Source organism: Musa acuminata, chromosome BXJ1-11, assembly GCF_036884655.1.
Source record: "Musa acuminata AAA Group cultivar baxijiao chromosome BXJ1-11, Cavendish_Baxijiao_AAA, whole genome shotgun sequence".
Classification (NCBI taxonomy): Eukaryota; Viridiplantae; Streptophyta; class Magnoliopsida; order Zingiberales; family Musaceae; genus Musa; species Musa acuminata.
This window is the reverse complement of record NC_088337.1, coordinates 18,237,695-18,263,671: the sequence shown is the minus strand read 5'-3', so window position 1 is coordinate 18,263,671 and position 25,977 is coordinate 18,237,695. Positions and strand designations below refer to the sequence as shown.

General features: G+C 41.5%; 1 protein-coding gene across 3 annotated transcripts; it reads right to left on the bottom strand.

The window, feature by feature from the left end:
• Positions 1-175: 175 nt before the first annotated feature.
• On the bottom strand, positions 176-22,334 carry LOC103973344 (uncharacterized). Of its 3 annotated transcripts, none has more exons than XM_009387884.3 (16): positions 22,197-22,334; positions 20,315-20,535; positions 17,583-17,719; positions 17,372-17,482; positions 17,159-17,260; positions 16,874-16,982; positions 16,588-16,788; positions 15,438-15,606; positions 15,223-15,304; positions 15,035-15,128; positions 14,654-14,750; positions 12,843-12,933; positions 11,066-11,138; positions 2,210-2,383; positions 1,247-1,369; positions 176-635 (listed from the first exon to the last, which is right to left on the bottom strand). In XM_009387884.3, exons 1-16 carry the CDS (start codon positions 22,207-22,209, stop codon positions 474-476), a joined length of 1,959 nt encoding a protein of 652 aa, XP_009386159.2. In that variant the 5' UTR covers positions 22,210-22,334; the 3' UTR covers positions 176-473. The 3 variants fall into 3 exon arrangements, 2 of the variants coding, with proteins under 2 accessions (XP_009386159.2, XP_009386158.2); XM_009387883.3 differs by having other exon boundaries at positions 22,161-22,317; XR_010481159.1 differs by lacking the exons at positions 176-635; positions 1,247-1,369 and adding an exon at positions 2,807-2,942 and having other exon boundaries at positions 2,207-2,383; positions 22,161-22,318.
• Between the last annotated feature and the right edge of the window lie 3,643 nt (positions 22,335-25,977).

Sequence of the window (25,977 nt, the reverse complement as noted above, 5' to 3'; positions counted from 1 at the left end):
TTGCATTGTCATATATGATACGATTTTGATCAGTATGTATCAATCTGACTAATAACAAAAAATCATGGAACATGGTAATCTTCCCCTAATCATGACAATCAAACTTACTATTTACAACGTTGATCGTTGCAATGTTAGAAAAAACATTGCTCGAGTTACTACAGAAAGACATAAGTGAAGTTCCCAAATTGAAAGTTCTCCCTAGCAAACATGTTGAGAATATACAAACTTCCTTAAATGCAAGTGCATTAGGTATCATCCACACAACATATTCCTATATACAACATTATAATCAGAACATGGAACTGATGACAAACACACATATGGAAGTGTAATAACAAAATAATGATAACAGCCTAATCAATTAACATGCTTCAGAATAGAGCAATGCAATTTTCACCCTGAAAAATTTCAAGAAAACCCACTAGAAGCAGGTAGCATAAGAGGGAAGTTTGTTTCCTGTCCAATTTTCTTTAAGCTCCACAGGTGCGATAAATCTCAGCTCGCATTAGATCAATTGGTGTATGTTCAAGTGTATAACGTTCCGGACTAAGATAAGCACCAGTCTTCTCTAGAAGAGCCAGGCCTTCTTCCCTACTGTACCGAGAAGAATATAACTTCAGATACTCGATGTCCTGCACCATAAAAGCCAAGTTAAGAACAAGACCTTTTGAGTATAAAAATATACATTTTACAAGTGCAAGGAATGCACTATCTGCTTCAAAGCATGTGATCTCTAAACCAATTTAAGGGACATTCTTCTTAGTTCTTACAAGTGGGAGCTTGCATATAGATTGTGCAACCTAACAGAAATACCAGAGAAAACTTGGGAATAACAAATCTGCTTAGCTGTACACCGAGCATTTTGAAATATCCAAGGGCAAAATAGAAATCATATAATACATTTATTACAACATAATAGCACAACCCTAGTCACCCACAAGAAATATTGTAGTTTTACCTTGCTGACATACCACTTAGAGAGCAGTTAACAAAGATTTGGAGAAGTTTACTTCTAAGGGGTTACTCCTTTATATGAGTGAATAAGGGGAATATGCTGACCCCATTGTAAAGAAGATTGTAACCAATTAACCATGTTAAAAGCTACAGGATGGATGGAAACTTAGACCACCATCCCCCTAACAAACCAACTAGAATGACTCTGAGAATTCGACCTAATACAATCTCAAGTGGTTTTTATTGGGTGGGTTTTAGTGTGCGGGGGATGGTGGGACAAAGAATTTACCTGCATGCCACTGAGAATTCGTTCTAGCCGGATTGATGCGATTGGTTCGTGTGACGGCGAGAAAACCTCACCAGGATAAAACAGAACTCCATCTCCAGGAGGAAGGCCACGTCGAAATTTTATCTGCCATGAGAATTTGCAGTCTAAGTTGGTTAAAACATGATATAAAGTTGGTAAAAAATTCTTCATTATCAGTATCACTGTTTAGATCATACTTTTAATATGTGTAGTAAACAGGAGCGATTAATGTTTAGATTTTATACGAGTGTAGTACTTTTTATACAGCTCTTACATCAGCAGCAAAGAGGATTATGGAACCCATTGATATTGTTGAAACAAAGCCTAAGGCCAAGATCATTGTGAAGCCTATGGCCAAGATCATTATGAAGCAAGCCAGATGTCATCATGATTTTAGGGTTTTTTAGACCGACAAATTAGAAGTGGGAATAAGTGCTCCAAAGGAGGAAAAATAACAAGCCAGTTGTCTTTTAACAGTCAAATTGGCTTTCCATCACATCAAGAAAAAAGGAATATGAAATTGTGAAGGCTAATCATTAAAAAGAACTCTTTTGCAGACAAAAGGAGAAGAATTTTCGGACAAGTGATTGTCGCAAAAGTGGGCTTCTCTAAAATTAACAATCTTTCAAGTGGGCTAATCACTAAAAAGAACTCCTTGCTTCCCTGGTTTTTTAAATCTCAAATGACAGATTGGTCGATCGTAGACCGTTGTGTACCACAATTAAACAAACAAGATTAACAACATTACTGAGAGAAAAAAGTCCGAATAAGAGTAGACATAGAAATGCTAAAGACGAGAATAAAAGTCAAAAACAACTGACACATACAAAAGTATAAATGAAGATGAAATTCTGTACAAAAAGATTAGAGAGCAAATATAACAAAACCATCGTCCAGGAAAATGGTAAAATAGTATATGGAGACAGATTCTGTTAATGTAGGTACCTCAGCACTGGCGACAAGTGACTTCTCATAACAGTTGGCACCCCAATAAAGAAAGCCTGTTCCACCTTCTTTCCAAACTCTCCACATCACTGCACGGTGTTGTGTTCCACGCATCCCAAGATGCCAGTTTGGTTGAGGATCTGAAGGTCCCATGCACACATATGTCCACCATTCCTATAGCAAAATTAATTGAAATCACATAATATGTGAAATAAGGGTACAGAATCAACCATTTATAACTCAAACCCTTGTGCAATTATGAACAAGCACTAAACAAATCATAGAACTTAAATTTCTAGAGAATAATACACTGCCTAAATTAAGCTTTGATTCAAAACTAACAAACCACCGAGAATGACTCTGGAAACTTAGACCACCATGCTAATGTTAAAAAAATAGACCTCAGATGTCAATATGCTGGGAAACTGATTAGATTATAAACCGCTCCACGATACAAGAATCAGAAATTATTCATGCAAATGAAACATACAAACAAGTTGCTCATGCATCAAAATACCAAAGTACTAAGCATGACAATCTCAGTCAAAATATGCAAAAGATAATCTACATCTATTTGATCGAAGAAGCAAGACTTACTTTAACATTTCAAACTTCGACTGAAGATTGTTGTGTGTGTAATACAGAGTATCCATCAGTATAATATCTAATTAAATGTGCCTCTGGACATGGATTGTAAGACATAACCTCTGTGGTTAAGAGTGTTATTTGCCACCTGAGGCAAGGAAAATCACCTCTGCTCATACATGAGAAGGGGAGGAATAAACTTTTCACTCTTTAAATATTTAAATACAAGTCAACACCAAACAGTCTATTCAGTAGCAATGCACATAAGCTGTGCACTAGGCCAAACCAAGACAAGAACATGAATCCACAAAGGATAGCAAGAAAATAAACAGTTCAATTAGGATGCATATTTCTAGGCATGAGAAATATATTCAAATCCAAGATGAGACAGAAATGGAACTAGCAAAAAAGAATAATGCTAACTAGCAACTCAACAAGCTATTTTCAGCCACAATGTATCGTCATCGAAGTACAATGAACTTACAGGTGCTTCATGTAGTTGTTTTAAGAGTCCTGAAATCCTTAATTGTAATACATAAAAATTAAAAATTATTCCCCACAGACCACAATTGCATGTTCTTCTAATCTCAATATATAAGCTATACAGAAAAGGAGTAATATAAGAAAAGAAGTATCAAAACTGTGAAAGACAAACCTAGATACTTGATGGGAACTCCTCAGACACTATGCATCATTTAAAAAGCTTTTGATTAGGTTCCAGCCAATTTCAGCATTATATGGTTTTAACTCAGTAATCATTAAGTTCAAAGTCTGGTGTGTATATTTATTAAAAGATTGTCACTATTCAATAGACCTGCCCAGCCTCCCTAAGGCATATATCAATGTTTGACGTACCATCCGAAATGGTACAAAACACATAGTACGTACGACCAGGTATCATCCAGTACATGGATAACCCATTTCAGATGGTACGCTGGAAAAAGATCAGGTATCGGCCAGTACAGGTGATGTATCAACCAATACGATCAAAACTCGTATCGACCGATATGGGTCAATACCAATCGGAATTTGACCGATAGTGTGACCATTGGGGCTTTAAATCCCCTCCTTGCCCCATCTTTCACTCACTCTCTCATTCTCACTCTCTTTCTCAATCTTTCTCACACTCTCACCTATGATTGAAGTTCCTAATCGGCAATTAGTGGTTATCAATCCATTGATTTGGATAAAAGCAGGGTTCTCAATTTCGATGTGTACCGCGAGGTACGCACCGGTCCGAGAGGATACCGGTACGCGGACCATCCTCTACCGTGCAATACCATTGTTTTGACCGGTACCACCCCAGATTTCGACCGTTACCAAAGCATATCGATCGATATGACCTAATGTGGTAGGTGAAGGTATTTTTAAGGTTTTAGGGTGTACCATCAGTACGACCTAGCGTACCGACGATATATACCGATACGTACCGTACCAAGCACGGCTCGGTACGTCGATACAGACCGGTATCTGCTCGGTACTTCGATACAGACCAGTATTCAAAACCCTAGATAAAAGAGGGATTGGAACTCAAGATCTAGTGGAATTTCTCTCCAATTTAAATGTATTTAGCTTATTTCTATGTTTTATTTGTCATTTCATATAATTAGAGGCGTATTAATGCATATTTACAAAGATTAAACATGATTAAAGCCATTCTCTTCCATTAGTCTCAATTATAGGTCTATTGTCTTACATTTAGGCCCAAATGGATGATATTTAAGGTTAATCACAGCCTTATCATATTTATGCCTCATATACACTCTATTCTTAGTTAAATACAATAAAAGTATCATTAAATTAGAATACAAAACATAAAAAGGATATTTTGTGAATTTCTAACCATTTTCCAACCTTTTTTCTGAAAACCAATACATACCAGCATACTGACATACAGTAGACTGGTACCCACGGATATGTACTGGTCCGCTAATGGACCGATACCACTAGTCAGCATGGTATGGCACTCCTTGGCATATAGCGTCTTTAGCACACTATTCTATAGACATGCCAGCCTCCCCAAGTGCAACTAGCAAGTACACTTCGCAACTTCAATTCTTTCTTTTCTCTTCTGCTCACTTTCTGCTAGATCCAACTTTCCATAATTCTAACAATTCACCAACAGTGGCCACCATGTCTCCAACATCAATCATTCCACAATTCAAGGTTCAATATTTACTTGACAAACAAAAATCACAAATTACACCAACAGGTTCTTGGAACGACAACCGAGGTTCATAAGATGGGAATCAACTTAACAATCAGTGGCATTGGAATAGGATTGAGGATCAATCATGGGATCTCAGAATTAGGTTCAGAATTGGCCATGGGACCTGGCTTTGAGGAGAATGATGAGATCAGACCAGTGGGCTGTAGATTGGCCAAGATAAATTAAAATCATATTTTCATTGGCCATATGAGTTAGCGCAACTACCTTGTATGTTTCCAGACCATTGTCCTGTTCTTTTTCCCTTTTCTTCTTTTCCTTTTTTTTCCTTTGTTTATTTATCTTCTTTTCTCTCTTTCATTTCCTCCTGTTTTGTGCCAGTTCCAACCAGTGCACAAGTTCCAAAGTCAACATTAGATGCTAGCTGCTCCCATCTAACCTTCACATGGTAGCACAAAGTTTGACCTCTAATATTTACCAGAAAAGAGCCTCAATCTGCAGAAACTATTCCTACATGAATGCCTGTGCAATGCTTTCATTAACCGGAATGTGGAGGATCCAAAAAATGAGTCTGAAAGATCAGAAATTTACTTTTTCCTCTTTTTATTGGGAGAGAGAATTTAAGTATAGGTACAAGATAACTTCTCCAAAATTTTAACAGTCCCTTGGTCAAATTGCATCAGACATCATCTTACTCTGATATAGATAGAATTTTTAACTAAATCAATGCCTGCTTTATCAAGCATACGGCATAGCATTGAGGTAATCTCCTGCAGGGTTGTCCTACTGCACATGTTACCGTGCTAGGACATGCGATTTAATCAACAATGCCTAGCATAGTGACAACAAATGAGAATTTTCCCTCAAGGAAGGTTGTTTCATGATGTACTATGCCAGATGGTATACGTTGGTCTAAGCAAAGACCAGGACGTGACCACCAGTTTCATGCCCTATACTACAAACCTCCATAAACAGTCAACATATCTTACAAAAGCAAGGTTCGTAATTTTGTACCGTACCGGAGTATCGAGTTCAACTCGATACGGTATGGTACAAGTATACCAAGCGATATGTTTTGATGTACCGCTCGATATATATATATATATATATAAAATAAAAAAGTTAAAAAATAAAAAAGGGGCAACGTCGTTGAGGCGATATCGTGTCGTTTCTTCTCCACTTCTCCCCACATGGGGAGAAGAAAACCTCGAAGCCTCGGCAACGTCGCCGAGGTTTCTTCGCGGGAAGTTTCTTCTCCCCACGAAGCCTCGGCAACGTCGCCGAGGTTTCTTCTCCCCATATCGAGGCTTCTTCTTCCCGTGCGGATTAGGAGAAGTCGCCAACGACGCCGAGGTCTCCCCACGAAGCCTCGGCAATGTCGCTGAGGTTTCTTCTCCCCACACCAAGGCTTCTTCTCCCCACGCACATTAGGAGAAGTCGCCGACAACGCCGAGACCACGTCGTCTCAGACAAGGAGGAGGTGACATCTCATTTACGACATCCGACGAGCGAGGCGACCACGGATCAAGATCATCGAGGAAGAGCGACGCCAGATCTCCAGGTGTTAGGACCATTTTTCTGAGCTTTTGAATAATGTTTATTGAGTATGTTTAGTTCAGTTGTTTATTGAGTCTGTTTAGTTCAGTTAAAGTCGGGTAGAGGTTTATTTAATATTTAATTATTATTAAGAGTCCAAGTCCTGGTGGACTCTAGGTGGAACTCTATAAATAGTGATGTAACCCATTCTTTCAATCAATCAATCAATCAATTAATGAAATATTATTAAGTCTTTTGACAAACCCTAGGAGGCTGATCCCCTCGAAGCGATCAAGGAGGCCGATCCCCTCGAAGCAATCATTCCCTTTTCTCTTCTTTCTTTTACGATAAAGACCTTAGGGTCTTATCATTTGGTATCAGAGCAGCGATCATCTTCAAAAACAAAAAACAAAAAAAAGAGCGAGAAGAAGAAGAAGCCGCAGCCACCCCTGCTTCCCCTGCTTTCCAGCCAGCCCACCCGTTGTCGCTGCTCTCCAGCGATCACTGCCGCCGCTACTTCCCGACCGACGGACCACCACTGTCGCCGCTGCTGCCCAGCCAGCAGCCACCATCGCCGTCGCTGCCCCCCCCCCCCCCCGACAACCTTCTCCTCCTCGCTTCCCCATCTCGCTCGAGCAAGAAGGCCGCGGCCACTGTTTCCCAACCAGCGGACTACCTTAGGGTCTTATCATTTGGTATCAGAGCAGCGATCATCTTCAAAAACAAAAAACAAAAAAAAGAGCGAGAAGAAGAAGAAGCCGCAGCCACCCCTGCTTCCCCTGCTTTCCAGCCAGCCCACCCGTTGTCGCTGCTCTCCAGCGATCACTGCCGCCGCTGCTTCCCGACCGACGGACCACCACTGTCGCCGCTGCTGCCCAGCCAGCAGCCACCATCGCTGCTTCCTAACCGTGACACCGCCGACTCCTTCTCCACAACCGCCGCTGCTTCCCGGCCACTCGACCCCCATCGCCGCCCCTGCTTCCCGGCAATCCGCACCCCTGTTTCAGCCTGCCGCAGCCCTGCTTCCCTTCTTCCCCACTGCCACTGCAAGGCAACTCCTTCTCCACCGCCATTGCTGCTTCCCGACTGCTCGATCACCGTCGGGCCCCCCCTTGGGTCGCAGCAGCAGCCGCCGGTTGCCGCAGCCCCTCGTTGCAATGGTTGCAGAAACAGAGCTTCCTCTATTAAAGGGCTGCGGCAGCCCCTCGTTACTTCTATAGTGTTAGAATATCAGAATAAATTTGAACGATTGTCAAATCAAGCCAGAGATTTGTCTAAACGACAACTGGTGAGTACATTTATTAAAGGGCTTAATCTAGATATCCGGTATGAAGTTAAAGCTCGTCAACCTCGCAATATGATCGCTACGATATCATTTGCACGTTTACATGAGGAAAAAATCAATAGGGAAAATCATGGAAACAGAAGTGACAACAACCAGATGATCAGCAAGCCACCTGCCCCATCTATTTCCAACCAAAGCCATGACATCCGAAGACTAACCCAAGAAGAACTCAAGGAAAGATCAGCAAAGGATTTGTACTATGATGAAAAGTGGAGTATAGAGCACCAATGTAAACAAGGGGAACTTTTGATGATTGAGCCAATTGGATGATTGAGCCACTTGGATGATTGAGCCAATTTGATGATTGAGCCAATTGGAGAGGAACCAGAAGCAGAAGAGTTGGACTCCGATCATGAAGGTGTGGAAACTGATAAAGATATTGAAGCCATAACACATACAGTGCATGCATTGGCTGGCTACGCTAACCCACAAACTATGAAAATCGGAGGAACTTTGAAGCATCAGCCTGTCACTGTTTTGATTCGTACGGGTAACACTAATAATTTTATGGATAGGAAAGTTGTAGCCCGATTAGCTTACCACATTAAAGACTATGATAGATTCGAAGTAAAGATCGCTGATGGACGGATTTTAACTTGTGATAGCAAATGTTCAAAGATAAAATTGATTATACAGGGCCAAGAGTTTCTTGCAACGATTACTACACTGAAAGACCGGCTTGTTGCTTACACTATCAAAAAGTGGAGACCATACTTACTTGATCAACGGATTATGATGCGTTGCAGATAGCCTATGATTGAAGTGCTAAAAGATAAGCTCCCCGAGTTTGATGCTGCTCAGCCTTGAGGACAAGGCTGATTTGAAGAGGGAGGAATTGTTAGGATCCTTGTTCTGAGCTTTTGAATAATGTTTATTGAGTTTGTTTAGTTCAGTTGTTTATTGAGTTTGTTTAGTTCAGTTAGAGTCAGATAGAGGTTTATTTAATATTTAATTATTATTAAGAGTCCAAGTCCTGGTAGACTCTAGGTGGAACTCTATAAATAGTGATGTAACCCTTTCTTTCAATCAATCAATCAATGAAATATTATTAAGTCTTTTGACAAACCCTAGGAGGTCGATCCCCTCGAAGTGATCAAGGAGGTCGATCCGTTCGAAGCGATCATTCCTTTTTCTCTTCTTTCTTTTACGATAAGACCTTACGGTCTTATCACATTCTCATTCCCTTTTCTCTTGTTTCTTTTACGATAAGACCTAAGGGTCTTATCACCAGGTTCTCCCTTTTCTTCTCCCTTTTCTTCCTTCTCCCTCGGCTAATACCGCCCGTTAGCAGGCGGCGACGGTCGAAATCAACCGTCACCGACCGATTTCGGGTGGTAACAGGGCTGAAACAACCTCAATTGACGGTATCGAATGGTATCATTCGAAATTAAAAACTATGTATAAAAGTTCATGTCCTTGACTTCAATATTAGAAACCCGTGGCTCTATCCATAAAGCCTCGTAATACTTCCAATATATCTGACCAGCATGTCTTGGCCTTTGCAACCTATCCCACACATTACCGTGAAAAATTGGTAAGGCTTGGAACATTGGAAGGAATCAAAAAGGGAAAGACATAGGATTTCATCATCATGGCCCACAAAAAACTAGTGATCCGTGAATGGCTTGAAGAAAAAGAAAAGGCGCATGAAAAGAAGACAGACCAATGTTATCATTGGACACTCGACGCTCATCTAGGCCCCAGGCAATGGAGGCCCGTGCGCTTGTGATGCAACCCAAGCAAGCGTTCACGTGCTTGGGCTGGCCACTAGTTAGCCCAAGCACTCACCTAAGGCAGCTCAGGTGTATTGAGCCCAGTCCGGTCAGCTAGACCAAACCTAAATCAGATCTAATGAACCAAATCTGAGTTTGCCTAAAAGCCCGATTGATTTGACTAAGCCCAATCGATTCAACTCAATCAACTAAAATCGCTTAACCAACCCCCCCCTTCTCGCCCCAAAACAGACATTTGTCTCCCTCTCTCCCTGTGCACGATATATTTCCAAGCCCTATTGCTGCCGCTTCTTCCCCATCGTCGTTGCTCCCCTCTTAGTCTTTCCTCAGCTCAAGCCTTCCTCCACTGGTCTCCCCTCCTCAGCCTAATTGATTCGACTCGATCAATTAAACACCCCCCCCCCCCTCCCCCAAACCACCCAAAACTCAACCCCGGGGAAAAAAAAAAACATATGTGTATCTCCCTCTCTCCCTGTGCACGATATGTTATTAAGCCCTAACCCGTTGGCTGCCACTTCTTCTCCATCTCCTCAGCTCAAGCTTTCCTCCACCTATGACCAAGTTAAGGAACACGTAAGATGTGTTTTTAATAGTAGCAAAAATAAATAAGATGAGAGAAAAAAAGAAAAGCATAAATAGGAAAAAGCAGAAAAGGAGAGAAGGGGGGAGAAGATGAGAAGAAAATATAATTAAAAAGTAAAAGAAAAGAAAAAATAGAGGAAAATAAATATTTTCATAAAAATAAAGATAATAAATTTTATTAATGACAGTTCTAAAATACTAAAATATATTTGAAGTATAATATATACATGTGTATATTATACAACAACCTAAGAGAACCACATCCTGAGGCAGCGAATCGACTATAAATCATGCCACATACCCATACTCATCACATACCTTACCAAACCATGATCCAGTGTCTGCCGTACCGAAGCGTACCGACCGTACCGGGCGGTACATACCGGTCCGCCAGGTACTCGGTACGCAGACAGTCCTGTACCGCTACAGTATCGGTACACCAAGGTGTACCGCTCGGTACGCCCTGGTGTACCGTCCAGTACACCGGTACCGTACCGTACCGAGCCCGGGTCGAAACTCCGGTACGGTACAGTATGACGGACCTTGCCATGATCCAAGTGACCATAGGATGTGCTATCATTAAAAATCCATGATTGCCTATTTATAGAAAAACTAGTCATTTAGCGAGTATTTTGCTCAAAAAGAGAATGTACAAGTACTTGTGGAAGTAATATCATTTGATTAACTACAAACCTCCACAAGCAACTATTTTAAATAAATTTTCACTAGATCAGCCAAGTGCCAACTATTAATTGAATCCAACCTCATGGAGCAAATAGTGCTAAGGTATCACAATGAAGTCATGGGAAATCAACAAATATTAACGCCAAACAAAAAGTCTGACTATGCTCAAGGAAAAGGCAAACAGATCTTTTGGACAGCTAGCTCAGATATGAAGATTCAATTACCTCTCCATTCTCTGGCTGTAGTTCAGCAGTAATATCATTCACTAAGTCCTCCCGATTACCAAGAACCCACTCACTGCAAGAGAAGAAATAAAAACAGAAGAGTATGCTTAAGATAAGGCATAACAATTTGCAGTAACTGTGGATTATACAATGAGTAATTGACTTATGTAAAATAATCAAGGATGAATCATTCACATTTCAATACAAATCAAGTTGCTGAGAATAAACAAAAACCACTCTTATAACAGCTTCATTCATGTACCCATCTCTGAGAAAGTCCAAGTGACTCGAGCATAACAATTTAATCACTGTGATTGAACAAACAGTTGAACCAAACTTTAGTTTATTTGCTCTACTTAAAAGATTGAGCATATGTAGTTATCTAATGACTAGAAAAATCTCAAAACCAACTTGGTTCCAGATCCATTATGGTAGTCAATTAAGCAGTTCACAGTCACAGATAAGTAAAATTAACTTAAAGCTTGTTGCTTGCAAGATCATTGCAGAACTTTAGATCTACAAAAATGTAGCCTAAAGCCATGTGGAACTAGCCTAGATCTACAAGGATCAATGTGACACCATCATGAATTTAGCCTAGACCTGCAAAATCTAGTGCAAATATATCTGCATAGGTGAAGCCTAGATATATCAAAATCTAGCCTAGATCCATGAAAATCTTCCGTAAATCCATCTTAATAGCGTTGCTCCTCACATCTCTAGTCTAGATCTATAAGGTTCGGAGCTTGATCATGGATCTAGCCCCAAATTCATAAAGGAAAACCTAGGGTTCATGAAATAACCATCTCACAACAGAAACCTAAAGCTAAACTTCTTGCAACAAACTAGAGAGTGATTAGTATATAAGAAAAGTTTTGAATTTCCTTTGAAAAAAACCCAGTTCAAATCGCAAGAATAAGGCTTCAATTTGTGAGATAGAGCTTCCTTCAAGAAATTTTAAGTTTGGGTGAGCATTTCTGTGAGTTTGGGTGACGATTTGAGTAAAATTTGAGTGGGATGAGAGAGGGAGTGAAGAGAGATTCAGGAGGGTAGGAAACAAGGGGAAAGTGCATCCAAAGGTCCAAGCAGACCCTTAATGGGTCTCTGTTGGATCCAGTGAACTGGCTCGTAGACTGGCTCCAATGGTTGAAAGCCATGCAGTAACCATGATTCTTGACCTAAACTGGATGGTAGGGGTTGTTTTGAACGCCCCAGACAAGTTTGTCCGATCCATGTGCCAATTACTGGCTGGATTAGTAAAATACCAGTCAGTACATACTGGTCCGGTTGGTATTTCAAACACTATTAGTTGGTTTAAGTTTTTCCCCTGAAAGTTGTACGCAAGAATTCAATAGTCCTACAAGTACTGTAGAGCTTTGTAGTTTTAGCAAAAACAAAATAGTAAGTAAATAATAAGCACAAAGAACTATACAAATTCAATCTAGTAGTCACTTAACAACACTTTGCCATTCAAAATCCCTATCATGGCTGAGAAGTTTTAAAATAATAAAGTAAACATAAAATGGAGATGCCACTGTGCAACGACCTGAAAATAGCTGACAAAGCAAGACTATGCATTGATGTAGATAACAGATGAAAGAGAAGTAAAATGAAAATGAGTTGTTCATTTTTCTGACAAATATATTTATCAATGTATAAACTTCATTTAGTTTTTCTGCTATATAATTATATCAAATAACAGATATAACATCAGCTGTGGCTGGAAAAAAGATTGGTACTCCAAGAAGCTATGACAATCGGAAAAAGGAGTGGCATGTACCTTGTACAAAATATTTGAGTATGAGGGCGCAAGTATTTTGGAACTTTAACAAAAGCCTCAAAAGTACTTGATCCATGTGCATCACTAGGTCCTGTGTAAGAAATCATCACATGAATGAAACTGGATCACCATACAAATGCAAATTATGATTAACATAGCTTGAAAAGGTTGTACCAACACTTAAGACTGATAATCACTCAAATGAACCATGCTCTAAAAAAAAAACATCTGCCAAGTTAACTAGAATTTGGATGTGTTTCATAAGAATAAGAAAAAGACAAATGAAAAACTTTTCATAAATTCCAACGGGAGAAAATTTCATCACCAACTATAGGAGTTGGAGAAAACAAATCAAACAAAATGAACATTTACATTATTACTGATTCCAAAAAAAATATATGAATAACATTAATAGATGATACAATTTAGCCAAAAAAGCATCAAATGGTTAATCAGTTTACATAGATATCATCTAGCAGGAATGAATGATGGCAGCATCGGTGACTCTCAACTTATTAAATCTAGATTCTACTATAAAAGCTAGAAGTAGATACTTTACAATTAACGTGAAAAAAGAAAAGGTAAGATGCTCCTTCATAAACCATATGAACCAGATGGGTTAGCGGAACCAACCAGATTTTCAATATAAACCACTTTTTAAATATAAACTAGCTTTTTAATTTATGTAAAAGATAATAATATTCTTAAATTTTTTAAATCAATTAAAACCAAAATCAAGAGTGTTTCAGAAATATCAACATCAAAGATTAAAAAAAGAAATCGTTGCAATTTTTCCCCATCACCTTGCCCACTTCTCTCTTTGCCATGCCTATTTATCATAGAAGAGTTTGTCAAGGAGAAAGAGGAGGAATTGAGAAGAAAGTAGGGGAAGAAGAAGAGCAAAGGAAAAGGAAAAAATGAAGAGAGAAGAAAAGGAAAAGGGAAAAAAAAAGAACATAGGAGCAGAGAGAGAAATAAGGAGAAAAAAGAAGATAAAAGAAAGAAAAGAAACAAACCAAGAAGCAAATCAAGCAAAAGGGGAGCAAGAAGAGAATTGAAGGAAAATGAGATAGGAGAAAAGAGAGAAGGAAGGAAGAGAAGAAAGAAGAAAAAGAAACAAGAAGAAGAGAAAAAGAAAGGAACAAAGAAAAAATTAATGATGAATTATTTCAAGATATATTTTATTAAATACGTTGTCCAACCAAACGATTCACTGGTTCAGTGACCCAATGCACCTAAGGGCTGAGTCAAAGACCAGTTTGAATCTGATACCTATGCTTAAAAATCTGGCAACTGAATTTATCAGGACCATCTTAATAGGCAAAGATATCCTATGGCCGATACCAAAATGAGATGTACAATTGTAAATTTTTGTCCAGACAATTGATCAATAATAAGGCAAAAAGGCAAGAGAGTAGGAGAACTGCTCTCCATAAACATAATCTAGTCTATGCTCTGGAAACCTAGAAAGGCTCCTTTAATTTGTTCTGAAGACAACCCATACGCATGGTGTGATAAATCTTGGGCAGACACATATGGATTATTCTAATATGGGCTTTATGAATTACGCAATTGCTCAATCAGCATTGCGGTCAAAGGGAGGATTAGGAACCAATTTGAAAGAGCATATTTTTACCAGAAAACTAAACACTAAATAAAATATACTTTTCAAAAGAATAAGTTACAAACTTTACCGATAATATTAATTATGATTTGTTGAATTGACAAGTACTTTAACTGAATTATCAATAACATCTCTATGCATTACTCTGCTGTAACAAGAAGCTACAAATTATTAAATGAAGACTTACCACAGTAATAAGTGGTCAAAATGCGTGCATCAGGTGCATAAGTTCGTATGTCACTCGACATGCTACGAATCAATTCATACTGATCCAAATTCAGAGGCTGAAAATTGTAAAAGAAAATTTAAATCATTATAAACGAATAGCTAATGGCATAGCTTGACTAAGTCACTCAGATATATGTAATGCAACTTCAATGGAGAAAATCAGCTGATAATAAGATGACAAGAGTGCTCAAAAGAGACTCGTTACTAGTCAAACAAGAAGACGAGCAAAATGACACCATTTAACAATAACAGGATCATGGCTTATATTTTATTCACATCAAGAATTATATGATAAAGAAAATTTACTGAACTAATAGAACACTGTAAAACATAATGGTACCTCATCCCATAGGTAAAAGTAAGCTTTTCGCCAATGAGGCTTTGACTTTAAGATTTCAACATCCTTACGCAAAGAATCTCTTGCCTCATTGCTACTGTTACATTATTAAAACAATGACAATTTGTTAAAACAAAAAGGACAGAATATTAGTTCTACAAAGTACACATACAGATAAGCTTCTGGCATACCATGAAAGAATGGGAGCATAAGGTACAGCATATGCAGCTAATCTTGGATCTGAATAATATTCTTCAGATCTTGGATGATCAGCTAAAGAAATATAAGAAAAAACTCAGTGGTGATGCAATATCAAAACGCATTCTTTATTTAATTGTTTCTAGATCTTGACAATGAAGTGCCATATATTTGAAAAACATATAACAATACAACAGAGATGGCATACCAGGCCAAGGACAAGTGTAAGCTAAAATTCTCATGCTGTCACCCCATCTGCAGAAGTATGGACTTATCCTGTACTGAAGAAGCCATTTGAAGTGACGATCTAACGCATCATACCATCCCTCACTCCCATGTTCCAGAGCAAAGCGGTCCTCGATCACAGTTTCAGATATCTGATTTGTAGTCAAATACTCTAAAATAATATTCCATTTATCGTCAAACACACAGCTTACATTATTTAATTACAAAAACCATTCTGATTCTGGAACTATGTCATGAAAAAGATTCACCGTCCAGATATTTAATAGTCAACCATTGTAAATTTAAATAACAAAACAAATACGAACATTTGGACAAAACTCTATCAGCAAGCCTTCAAGATCAGCCACATTAGACATTCCTAGCAATTTTTCTACCAAAGCTTCTTTAGTCTTCCTCTCCCTCTTACAGCATCTCTCTCTCATTGAAAACTAATTGTATCTGGATAAACTTTACTAGACATATTCAAACCATATAAACAATTTGATCCACTCACCATCTCCCTTTGATATCAAAATAATTTCTTATCCTATATTCCTTTGTCAAAACATATACACAAATGGGATAATATCAGGTAATACAATAGAAAAAATATAAAAACTAAAAATATATAAAACAAGCAAAATTATTTGTATTTTGTTTGCCTTGATTAAAGTAAAAATATCCATATTTAAATTAAAAAAATAATTTGCACTCATAAACGTGGATAAAGTAGCTAATAAGATGACACGATATAGGAATTAGAAAATGCATTGCAAACATACATCAATACTAGTGCAGTACAGAGTTCTAGGGTGAATCGAGCAAATTAGTGTATCTACAGTACAATAAACATTTCCACCAAGACTGCTTGTTTCAATTCAATGTTACACAATAAAGAAAGGATAAGCAAACAAAAATATTTAAAAAAATCACATGCATAACTAGGTGGAAATGAACTAATTACAACAGTAAGGTTGCTTCTTGGCAACCTTGGTGGAAATTTAAGATCGTGTACATTGACCCCCTTCCCGCATCCCACATTGGTGGAAGTCATCCTTTTTATTAATGAGCTATCAAATGAAAATATCATACGCAACACTTACAAACAAGAAAAACTAGTATTCCAAGGATACACCAAATACAGCTGGAAGAGAAGGTGTTAATGGAAGAGTAAAATCCCAAACTGTGACATTAAATTTCATATTGATTGAAATGTTTGTGAATGCATCTTCATCCATCATGTCACATGATCCATTATCTTTGTAGAACTCCTGGAATACCGGCCATAGAAGAAGTCTCTTCAAAGATGATGTAGCTGATTTCAATCTTTCTGCCTATTGTAACAAAGATATCATAAAAAATTACAAAATGATATCCATATTCAGTATTGCGGAAATAATTTTAATATCAGAAACCTACTACTTCCTCCAGTGGTTTTCCACCAACAGGTTCAACCATTTCAAGGCAGCTTTTAAGTTCCCTATATAGATTGTACTTCTCAGCTTTAGATAGCACCTGTGCTGACATTCTGCAATTGAGAAGAAAAAGTGGTATAATAATTCTTTAAAAAGTCTGATGACAACTGAGACAACATATTATTAATTGCTGCAAATGAAAGAAATAGTTGTTTGTCATTCAAAAGCCACGTCACCAAATAATTTCACTAAATAGCATAAACATGAATTGTATAGGGTATGTTCTAACTCTGCATTTGCCTTCAAAGCAGTGATAAGAATCTGCCCTTCATAATGACCAGGTGGTTGTCCAGCAGGAACATCAACTGAGACCCAGATGGATGTTGTTTCTCTGAAACAAAGAATGACTATATTATGATGGAAAGGAATCACTGGAAGAAATACATTTCACCTGGGTCATGATAGTAGAAAACCAGATCAGGTTATTTATATGAAACAATACCCAGGAAGTAGGTTTATTTGAGCGATTGGTAGATCAAGAGGTACAAGAGCATCAGGCACACCTAGGATGGGCACCACATGCCGCATGGTCAAGGATTGGCCAAATACCAACCTGCAAACAATTGTATCAGCAGTGTTGTAAAAATAAGCTCAAAAGAAGACCAAAGACTTGAGATATAGAGAATGCAACAAAAATACGAGTAAAGCCTAACCTATCACCAGAAGCAGAGCAGAGATCAGTGCACTGAATCTGCACAGTGCCTGCGAGCCCTGAACTGGCCCATGAAAGTTTGGGGCGTAAAGCAATCTGAACACTTTCTCTTTCATTTCTTGCCGCCAAAAGAGAAACCTTTTATCCAAAAACACACAGAGGATCTGCTTATAAATTTTTTGGAGGTAATAAAACAAAAAAACACCATATATGTAACACTTAAAAAAAAGGGAAAAAAAACATAACCTTGTATCAGGGGAAAAATCAGCTTGATGTTGCAAGTTAATTTTTAGTTTCAACAGCCTTACATCATATTAACTTTCATCATAATTCTACAAGGACAAAATGGAAGTAAATAAGTCTAACTCAATTTGAGTAGATTGAAGCTTTATTTTAGTTTTCTTTGATACAATCAAGTGGTTGAATTAATTACATTTGAGTCAAATATATAGCTTCATTTTATTGCTATATAAAACCACTTGAAGCTCCTTAAGTTTACCTAGAAGGATAAAAAATTCTATGGAAAAATTGGACAATTGACACTAGTAAAAGACGAATATATAAGATGCTTGTCTTTTCTCAAAAAAAGAACCTATTCCTGATCAACTAAAGGTTTATTAAATTTATTGCTGGATCAAGCATCCAATTGCTAGCAAGTGGAATCACATGACATTAGCTTTTGCCACGTACATTGCACATCAACTATATCTGAATCCTATTAAACCAAAAATTATATATAAGGAAGAACATACCATAGGATTACACCAGTGATTTCAATAGGCACTCGGGCGAGGCGAGCTCCTCGCTTCATTTCCAGGCGACGCGCTTCAAAGAGGTGTCACTTGGGCACTCGCCCGAGCCCAGGCGTCGGGCGCTTGAGACGAGCACCCACGTTAAACCAGACGACCGAACCTGCGTTTTAGGTCTGGTTCGATCTTCGGTGCTTTAGTTGGTTCAATCGAACCAACTAAAGCACCGATATCAGCCTTCCTCTCATGACTTCCCAACCCTAACCCTGCTCGTCGCTGCCACTGCTCGCTGATACCGTTGCCGCTGCCACTGTCGCCGCTCCCGCTGCTCGCTACAACCGCTGCCGCTGTCGCCACTCCCACTGCTCGTTGCTACTGCTGCCACTGCTCACTGCTACCGCTGCCACTATCGCCGCTCTCGCTGTCAATGCCGCTGCTCGCCGCTACCGCTGTCGTTGCCACTATCACCGCTCATCACTCCCGCTGCTCGCTGCTACCGCTGCTGCTGCCACTGTCGTCGCTTGCCGCTCCCGCTCCTGCTATCGTTGCTCGCTGCTATCTCTTCTCACATCGACTCGATAGTATACTATTAACAGTATATTTACAATATACTGTTGACTATATACTAGTAACAACATTTTTTTATTTATTAGATTAATAATATATTATTTTGATTTTAATACTGCTAATTTTTATTTATTTAAAATTATTATTATTGTTTTGAATTTTGAGATTTTTTGTTAACGTGATATTGTGATTTTGTAAGATTTTTTATTTTAATATCATATTTTTATTTAAATAATTATATTATATATTTTTATATTTTAGCGCCTCGCTTTGCTCGGGCGAGCGCCTTGGGCGTTTTTGGACCTTGGTGTCTTTTGGCGCCTAGCGCTTTTTAAATCACTGGATTATACCTAAAACATCCTATATAAAGGAAAAGAATTGAGAGCTTCCTAATGGTTGGTGATACAGTTTGAAATGCAAACCAGGTCTCCCATTTCATGTATAGATGTTCCATAAAGAAATAAAGCGTTTTCAGATTGCCACAGCAATATGTTCCTCATAGTCATTTTTTCTATTCAATTAGCAGTATTCTTCTAATATGTGCTTTAGGTACAATGAAGTCTTTCCTATATGTTGCTATCTCACGATTTTGATAATGCATCAAAAGGGAAATCAAGACTTGAACAACTTTTAGTAGCATTGGACAAAGGAAGTACTGAGTAAGAGAACTTATTCATAAGAAATTATGGTGAAAGGAAATATTCACTAATCACTAATCACTAAGACAGTTCCAAATGCACATGCCTGCTGGTTTCACCTCATGCTCAAATGATTGCACCCCTTTCCCTTAAGCAATCAGGAGAAGGAACAGCCCGATGTCCATAAGAAGAATAGGCAACACCAGTTGCACCAAAACCATCCTATCACATAATGCATGCAGGTGTCATCTCATAGAATCACGGTTTATTACTTTGTCCACTTGAGGATTAAGAAAATTAGTCATAATTAGCAAAACCATAAATGATTTATAAGCAGAGTGAAGAGCAGATAAGCAAAATTAATGTGTGTTTCCCACCCCACTCACAAAATCGAGGCTAGTTAATGGACAATGTGGGAATGTTATACATACTTCCATTTCCAATTTCTCTGATAAGACTTGCAATTTTGAGAATGCAAGATTACATTATTGCTAATGTATGAAGATCAAAGATAAACAAGAATGAAAGTATACATACGAAAATTCACTAAAACCTACATCAAATGCACGTTTGCAGACCAAAAGAACATTCGCCATACCCTACAGCAATACCTACATGGAATCAACAGAGATCTAGCACTCTTCGCCAAAATTCAGACTGAATAATGCAGAGATTTGATATGAACACCTAAGCACACATATACGCAATAACTATCACGTTATACCTGTAACCTTCAACATAAATTTGAGAAAAATAACACTTGTTAATGAATAACTTACATGATCAAAAGGCTGAGGCATTTCTTGCTGGCCAACGTTTGCGGTGCTTGGCATGCACCACACATGCAACAACTCAGCTGATGGAATCTGTGTCGGATCAATTACATTTACACCTTTGCATAAGTTGGAACTTTCAGTACCAACATCTGCCCACCCATACCCAGTCCCTCCTCCAGCAATCCCTTCAACAGGGGGAATGATGAAATTTGCTGGATTTACTCCTAAGTATTTGAAGAAAGGAAAAAAAAAAGTTCACTCCTGATTAGAATATAGATGACTGTGTTATATTTATCAAATAAGAGAAAATTTTAGAGCAAAAAAAGAGGTCCATGGTCGACTCCGCATTCCAGAACTTGCTCTGTAGCCCTATTTTTCATCATCATTTCAATTACTATCATGTCTTGTATGAAAAGTAGTTTCCAGGTCCTTACCGAATTCCATTAGCATTGTTGCATTCATGCATCTAAGTCATTTATCTTTGATGCCAAAGTAAAACCAAGTTTAAAGATATATTACCAGCAAAAGGGAGATCAACCTATAGGCAGTTCCTTAATGGCATAATTATAAATATGGAAAAATTTTACATTAGCTGAGTGCATCAATATGTAACAAAAATGATACACGATGTCCACTAGGGTGATCACATGTGCTTTATTTGTGGAGAGAAATGCATGTAAGCAACCACATTGACATCCTCTGATTACACATGATGCAGCTAGGGTGAATAAAATACTGCAAGCTGACATCAAGATGAAATATTTTCATGGTTTTTCTCGAATACGTGTGCTTCATCTTCATTATTTAGGATGTAAATTTTGCCACAACAACTTCCGATTGAATGATGAGTTGAGACTCGTAACTGAGGAATGAGCCAAGATGTGATCACAGAAAACCCTTCATAACTTTTCAGGCAAAAAAGCCAAATGAAATTAAGAAAAATTAAGGAGACAATAATAGAAAGGGATGATCTAGCTCGAAAGAAAAAGGTTTACTTAGGAGTTCACTTTAATAAAATGATCGAGGAGACTTATGGCAAGAGAAGGCTGCTTCTGTAAGAAGCATGGACCATAATGTGCATCAGAGATGAAGAGAAATTTGTGGTTGGGAAGGACTCATGTTGCATGGAGAAAACAAAAATGTAGAAGTTTAATTGCAAAAATGCTAATGCTGGAAAAATATATACCTCTTCAGTCTAATCGGTGGGCATGGAGAAGAAAATCAACGTAATCCTAGAACATTGAAATTAGCTATCCGCCAATCAAGAAACACAATTTGGTCAACATCTGTTTCCAATCGGCATACATCGAGCAGTCCATGATGTAAAACCCAATAGTAAAGATGGGCATCACAGAAAAGGACGGGAAATTTGTGACATGGGAAGGATATATGTTGCCAAAACAAAAGATTGCGAACGTTCAATTACAAAAGCACTAGCTTGAAAAAGCTGGGCATGGTGAAGAAAGTCCACGAAACCCTAGAAAGATAAATTTAGCTAGCCAGCGATCAAGATACTCGAGTTAACTTTCCATCAGCATCCAATCGAGCAGTCCACCGAGCGAAACCCACTTATCCCAAAACCAAGACGGATATAATGTTCATGGAAACCATTCCAGAGATCCCAACAACACCCTATTTTATAAGACAAGAACCCTAACTCCCATGCAGTTCCGGCTTCGACAACGATCGACTCGAGCACCAAAATTCTACGCAGACGGTAACTCCAACAGATTACGAAGGCATCAAAAAGAGAAAGAGACGATCGATAACAACGAGTGACCATTCGAATTGATCGAAACACAGCAACACAGCATATCATCCAGAGACAAATAAGAGATTGGTATGAAACCCCGGGGTGGAAGAGGAGAGGAACCCTCGAGCGCACCGGAGCTGTCCATGTTCGGGATTCAACCGTCGATTGCTGTGAGTGGAGATGGCGCCGAGTCGGTTCACAGTTCGTAGGCCGCATCTCCGATGCTTGCTTATGTGGGACGATGTGATCGAGGTAAAATGCCCCGCGGAACACTTCTGCCCTTCGTAGTCTATCGACGACGACGTGAGTTCGAGCGTGACGTGGACATCGTCTGCCATGCGGTTCCGTTTTAGTGGCGGATCCGGGTTAACGGGTGGAGCGAACTTTGGGTATATCACATATTGCTATGACAATATTACTATCCACGTGGAAACTTAAACTTTCGTTGTACCGATACCCATCACACTCGGTTCACGTCGGTTTAGCTACGTGTAGAAATATATTTATATTTTTTTAATATATATTTGGAGAAGGAAGTTTAAGCAAATGTATAATTGTGCAATCCTTTGGGTGCTTAATAAATAGTAGATAAAAGTTATATTTAATTTTAAATTAAAATAACTTAAAAGCAACAAAATATTCATAGTTTTATTCGAAAATTTTGATCAAAGTTTTCGAATAAAAGTGAATGTATTTCCATACACCTAATAACAAAAAAATAAAGATATAAATTTTAATAAATTTATTTATTTTTATTTTAAAATTATAAAGTGACCATAATATCCCTAAAAATAATCATTTATTTGATTATTGATAGGGGTAAATTGATCCTTTATCATTTTTTTTTATTTGATAGATCTGAATTGAAATTGAAGGAATCAGAATTGACCCAAAATCGAGAGTTCTATTTCTAATTTTATATAATTGGAATCTTTTTTTTTTTTATTTGATCGATCTAAATTGAAATCGAAGGAATCAGAATTGACCCGACAGTTCTAATTCCAATTTTATGTAATTGGAACCAAAATAGAATTGTATATGATAGGGGTAAAAATGACGATGTGACACGCTATGACAGCAACCCCCTGAGCGACACACTGCCCGAGGCTCGCCATACCCTGCGGCAGCTCGGCCTCCCACGCAACCCCAGTGGCAATGTCAGACGCCACCGAAGGTACAGTCCTGCCCTGCAGACAACCACATCAGGTAACATCAAACTTCATCTATAAATACCCCCAAACTATAAAGAGAAGGGGGGAGAGGAACTCACTTAGACACAAAACACTCAGAGGCTCTTCTTCTGCCTCATCCACAATCCCCTCCACATCTTTCTCTAACTTGATCGTCGGAGGGGTCGGGCCGAGCTCCCGGCCCGACCTGCGTGCAGGTACGAGACGGTGTCGCCTCTTCCCGAAGCTGCGGCAGAGCTGCCTCCCGACCCGAACCGCCGACCCGAACCGCCGACCCGACCTGCCGAACCGACCTCCCGACCCGAACCACCGAGCTCAACCGCCGGGAGACCCCGAGGGACGCCGCCCGAGATCCCCGATATCCGGACCCTCGAACCGAGCCGCGACGGCCCCGAGGCCACGGCTTAAAAAGTTACTTACCGTAACAGATTGGCGCTAGAAGGAGGGCCCGGAATGACGGTACATTAGTCTTCTCCTTGGTTGCTTCGCTGCAGCCAACACGCTGCCTCGGTCCCTCGGCCTCATACGCAGCCAACACGCTGCAGCCAACACACTGCCTCGGCTCCTCGGCCCCATGCGCAGCAACACGCTGCAGCCAATACGCTGCCTCGGCCCCTCGGCTCCGTGGGCAGCAACACGTTGCAGCCAACACGCTGCACATTGCCTCGGCTCCTCGGCCCTATGCGCAGCAAGCAGCCCGCTGCCTCGGCCCCATGCGCAGCCAACGCGCTTCCTCGGCCCCTCGGCCTCGTGCGCAGCAACACGCTGCCTCGACCTCATGTGTAGCCAACACGCTGCACACTGCCTCGTCTCCTCGGCCCCATGCGCAGCAAGCAGCCCGTTGCCTCGGCCCCTCGGCCCCATGAAAAGCCAACATGCTGCCTCGGCCCCTCGGCCCCGTGCGCAGCAACACGCTGCAGCCAACATGCTGCCTCGGCCCCTCGGCCTCATGCGTAGCCAACACGCTGCCTCGGCCCCGTGCGCAGCAACACGCTGCACGCTACCTCGGCTCCTCGGCTCCTCGGCCCCATGCGCAGCAAGCAGCCCGCTGCCTTGGCCCCTCGGCCCCGTGCGCAGCAACACGCTGCAGCCAACACGCTGCACGCAGCCTCGGCTCCTCGGCCCCATGCGCAGCCTGCTGCCTCGGCCCCGTGCGCAGCCAACACGCGGCCTCGGCCCCTTGGCACCATGCGCAGCCAACACGCTGCCTCGACCCCATGCGTCGCCAGCCCGCGTTAGCTGCTCGGCTGACGGTGCAGCCTGCTGCCTTGACCCTTAGGCCCCATGCGCGGCAGCCCGCCTCAGCTGCTCGGCTGACAGCGCGGCTTGCTGCCTCGGCCCCATGTGCGGCCAGCCCGCGCCAGCTCCTCGGCTGACGGCGCAACCTGCTACCTCGGCCCCATGCGCGGTCTGTCCGCCCACATCGAGCACTTCGGTCACACACGGTCGAGATCCACCTCGGCGCGGCCCGACCGCCTGTCGTGTTCCTCGGCCGCGTGGTGCCCGAGGCCGCGTCCTCGTGTCCTGCCCGCCTGATCGTGCTACTCGGTCGCATGGCCCTCGCGACCACGCCTGCGCGGTCACCCCGCTTGCGTCATGCTCCTTGGCTCCATGTTCCCGAGACAGACCAGTGCCGCCAGTACGCCCGCGTCGTGCCCCTCGGCTCCATAAACCCCGAGAAACGTCTGCGCGGCCAGCCCATCCGTGCCGGACCCCTCGGCCATATTCACCGCCGAGTCTGCCTTAGGGCTGCCCACCCACCTGGGTCTCGCCCCTCGGTCGCAGCCTGCCTGCTCCGAGCACCTCTGTCGATCGCTGCCAAGATCCACCTCGGCACGGCCCGACCGCCTGTCGTGTTCCTCGGCCGCGTGGTGCCCGAGGCCGCGTCCTCGCGTCCTGCCCGCCTGATCGTGCTACTCGGCCGCGTCCTCGCGTCCTGCCCGCCTGATCGTGCTACTCGGCCGCATGACCCTCGTGACCACACTTGCACGGTCTGCTCGCCTATGTCGTGCTCCTCGGCAGCATGATGACCGAGACCACACCTGCGCAGTCACCCCGCCTGCGTCGTGCTCCTCGCTCCCATCATCCCCGAGACGCACCTGCGCGACCACACCCGCACGATTTGCTCACCTATGTCGTGCTCCTCGGCAGCATGATGACCGAGACCACACCTGCGCGGTCACCCCGCCTGCGTCGTGCTCCTCGCTCCCATCATCCACGAGACGCACATACGCGACCACACCCGCACGGTCTGCTCGCCTATGTCGTGCTCCTCGGCAGCATGATGACCGAGACCACACCTGCACGGTCACCCCGCCTGCGTCGTGCTCCTCGCTCCCATCATCCCCGAGACGCACCTGCGCGACCAGCCCCCCTGCGTCGTGCTCCTTGGCCCCATGTTCCCGAGACAGACCAGTGCCGTCGGTACGCCTGTCGTGCCCCTCGGCTCTACGCCATCCCAAGACCACACATGCACGGTCACCCCGCCTACGTTGTGCTCCTCGGCCCTCGGCTCTACGCCATCCCGAGACCACACCTGCGCGGTCACCCCGCTTGCGTTGTGCTCCTTGGCCCTCGGCTCTGCGCCATCCCGAGACCACACCTGCGCGGTCACCCCGCCTGCGTTGTGCTCCTCGGCCCTCGGCTCTACACCATCCCGAGACCACACCTGCGCGGTCACCCCGCTTGCGTTGTGCTCCTCAGCCCTCGGCTCTGTGCGATCC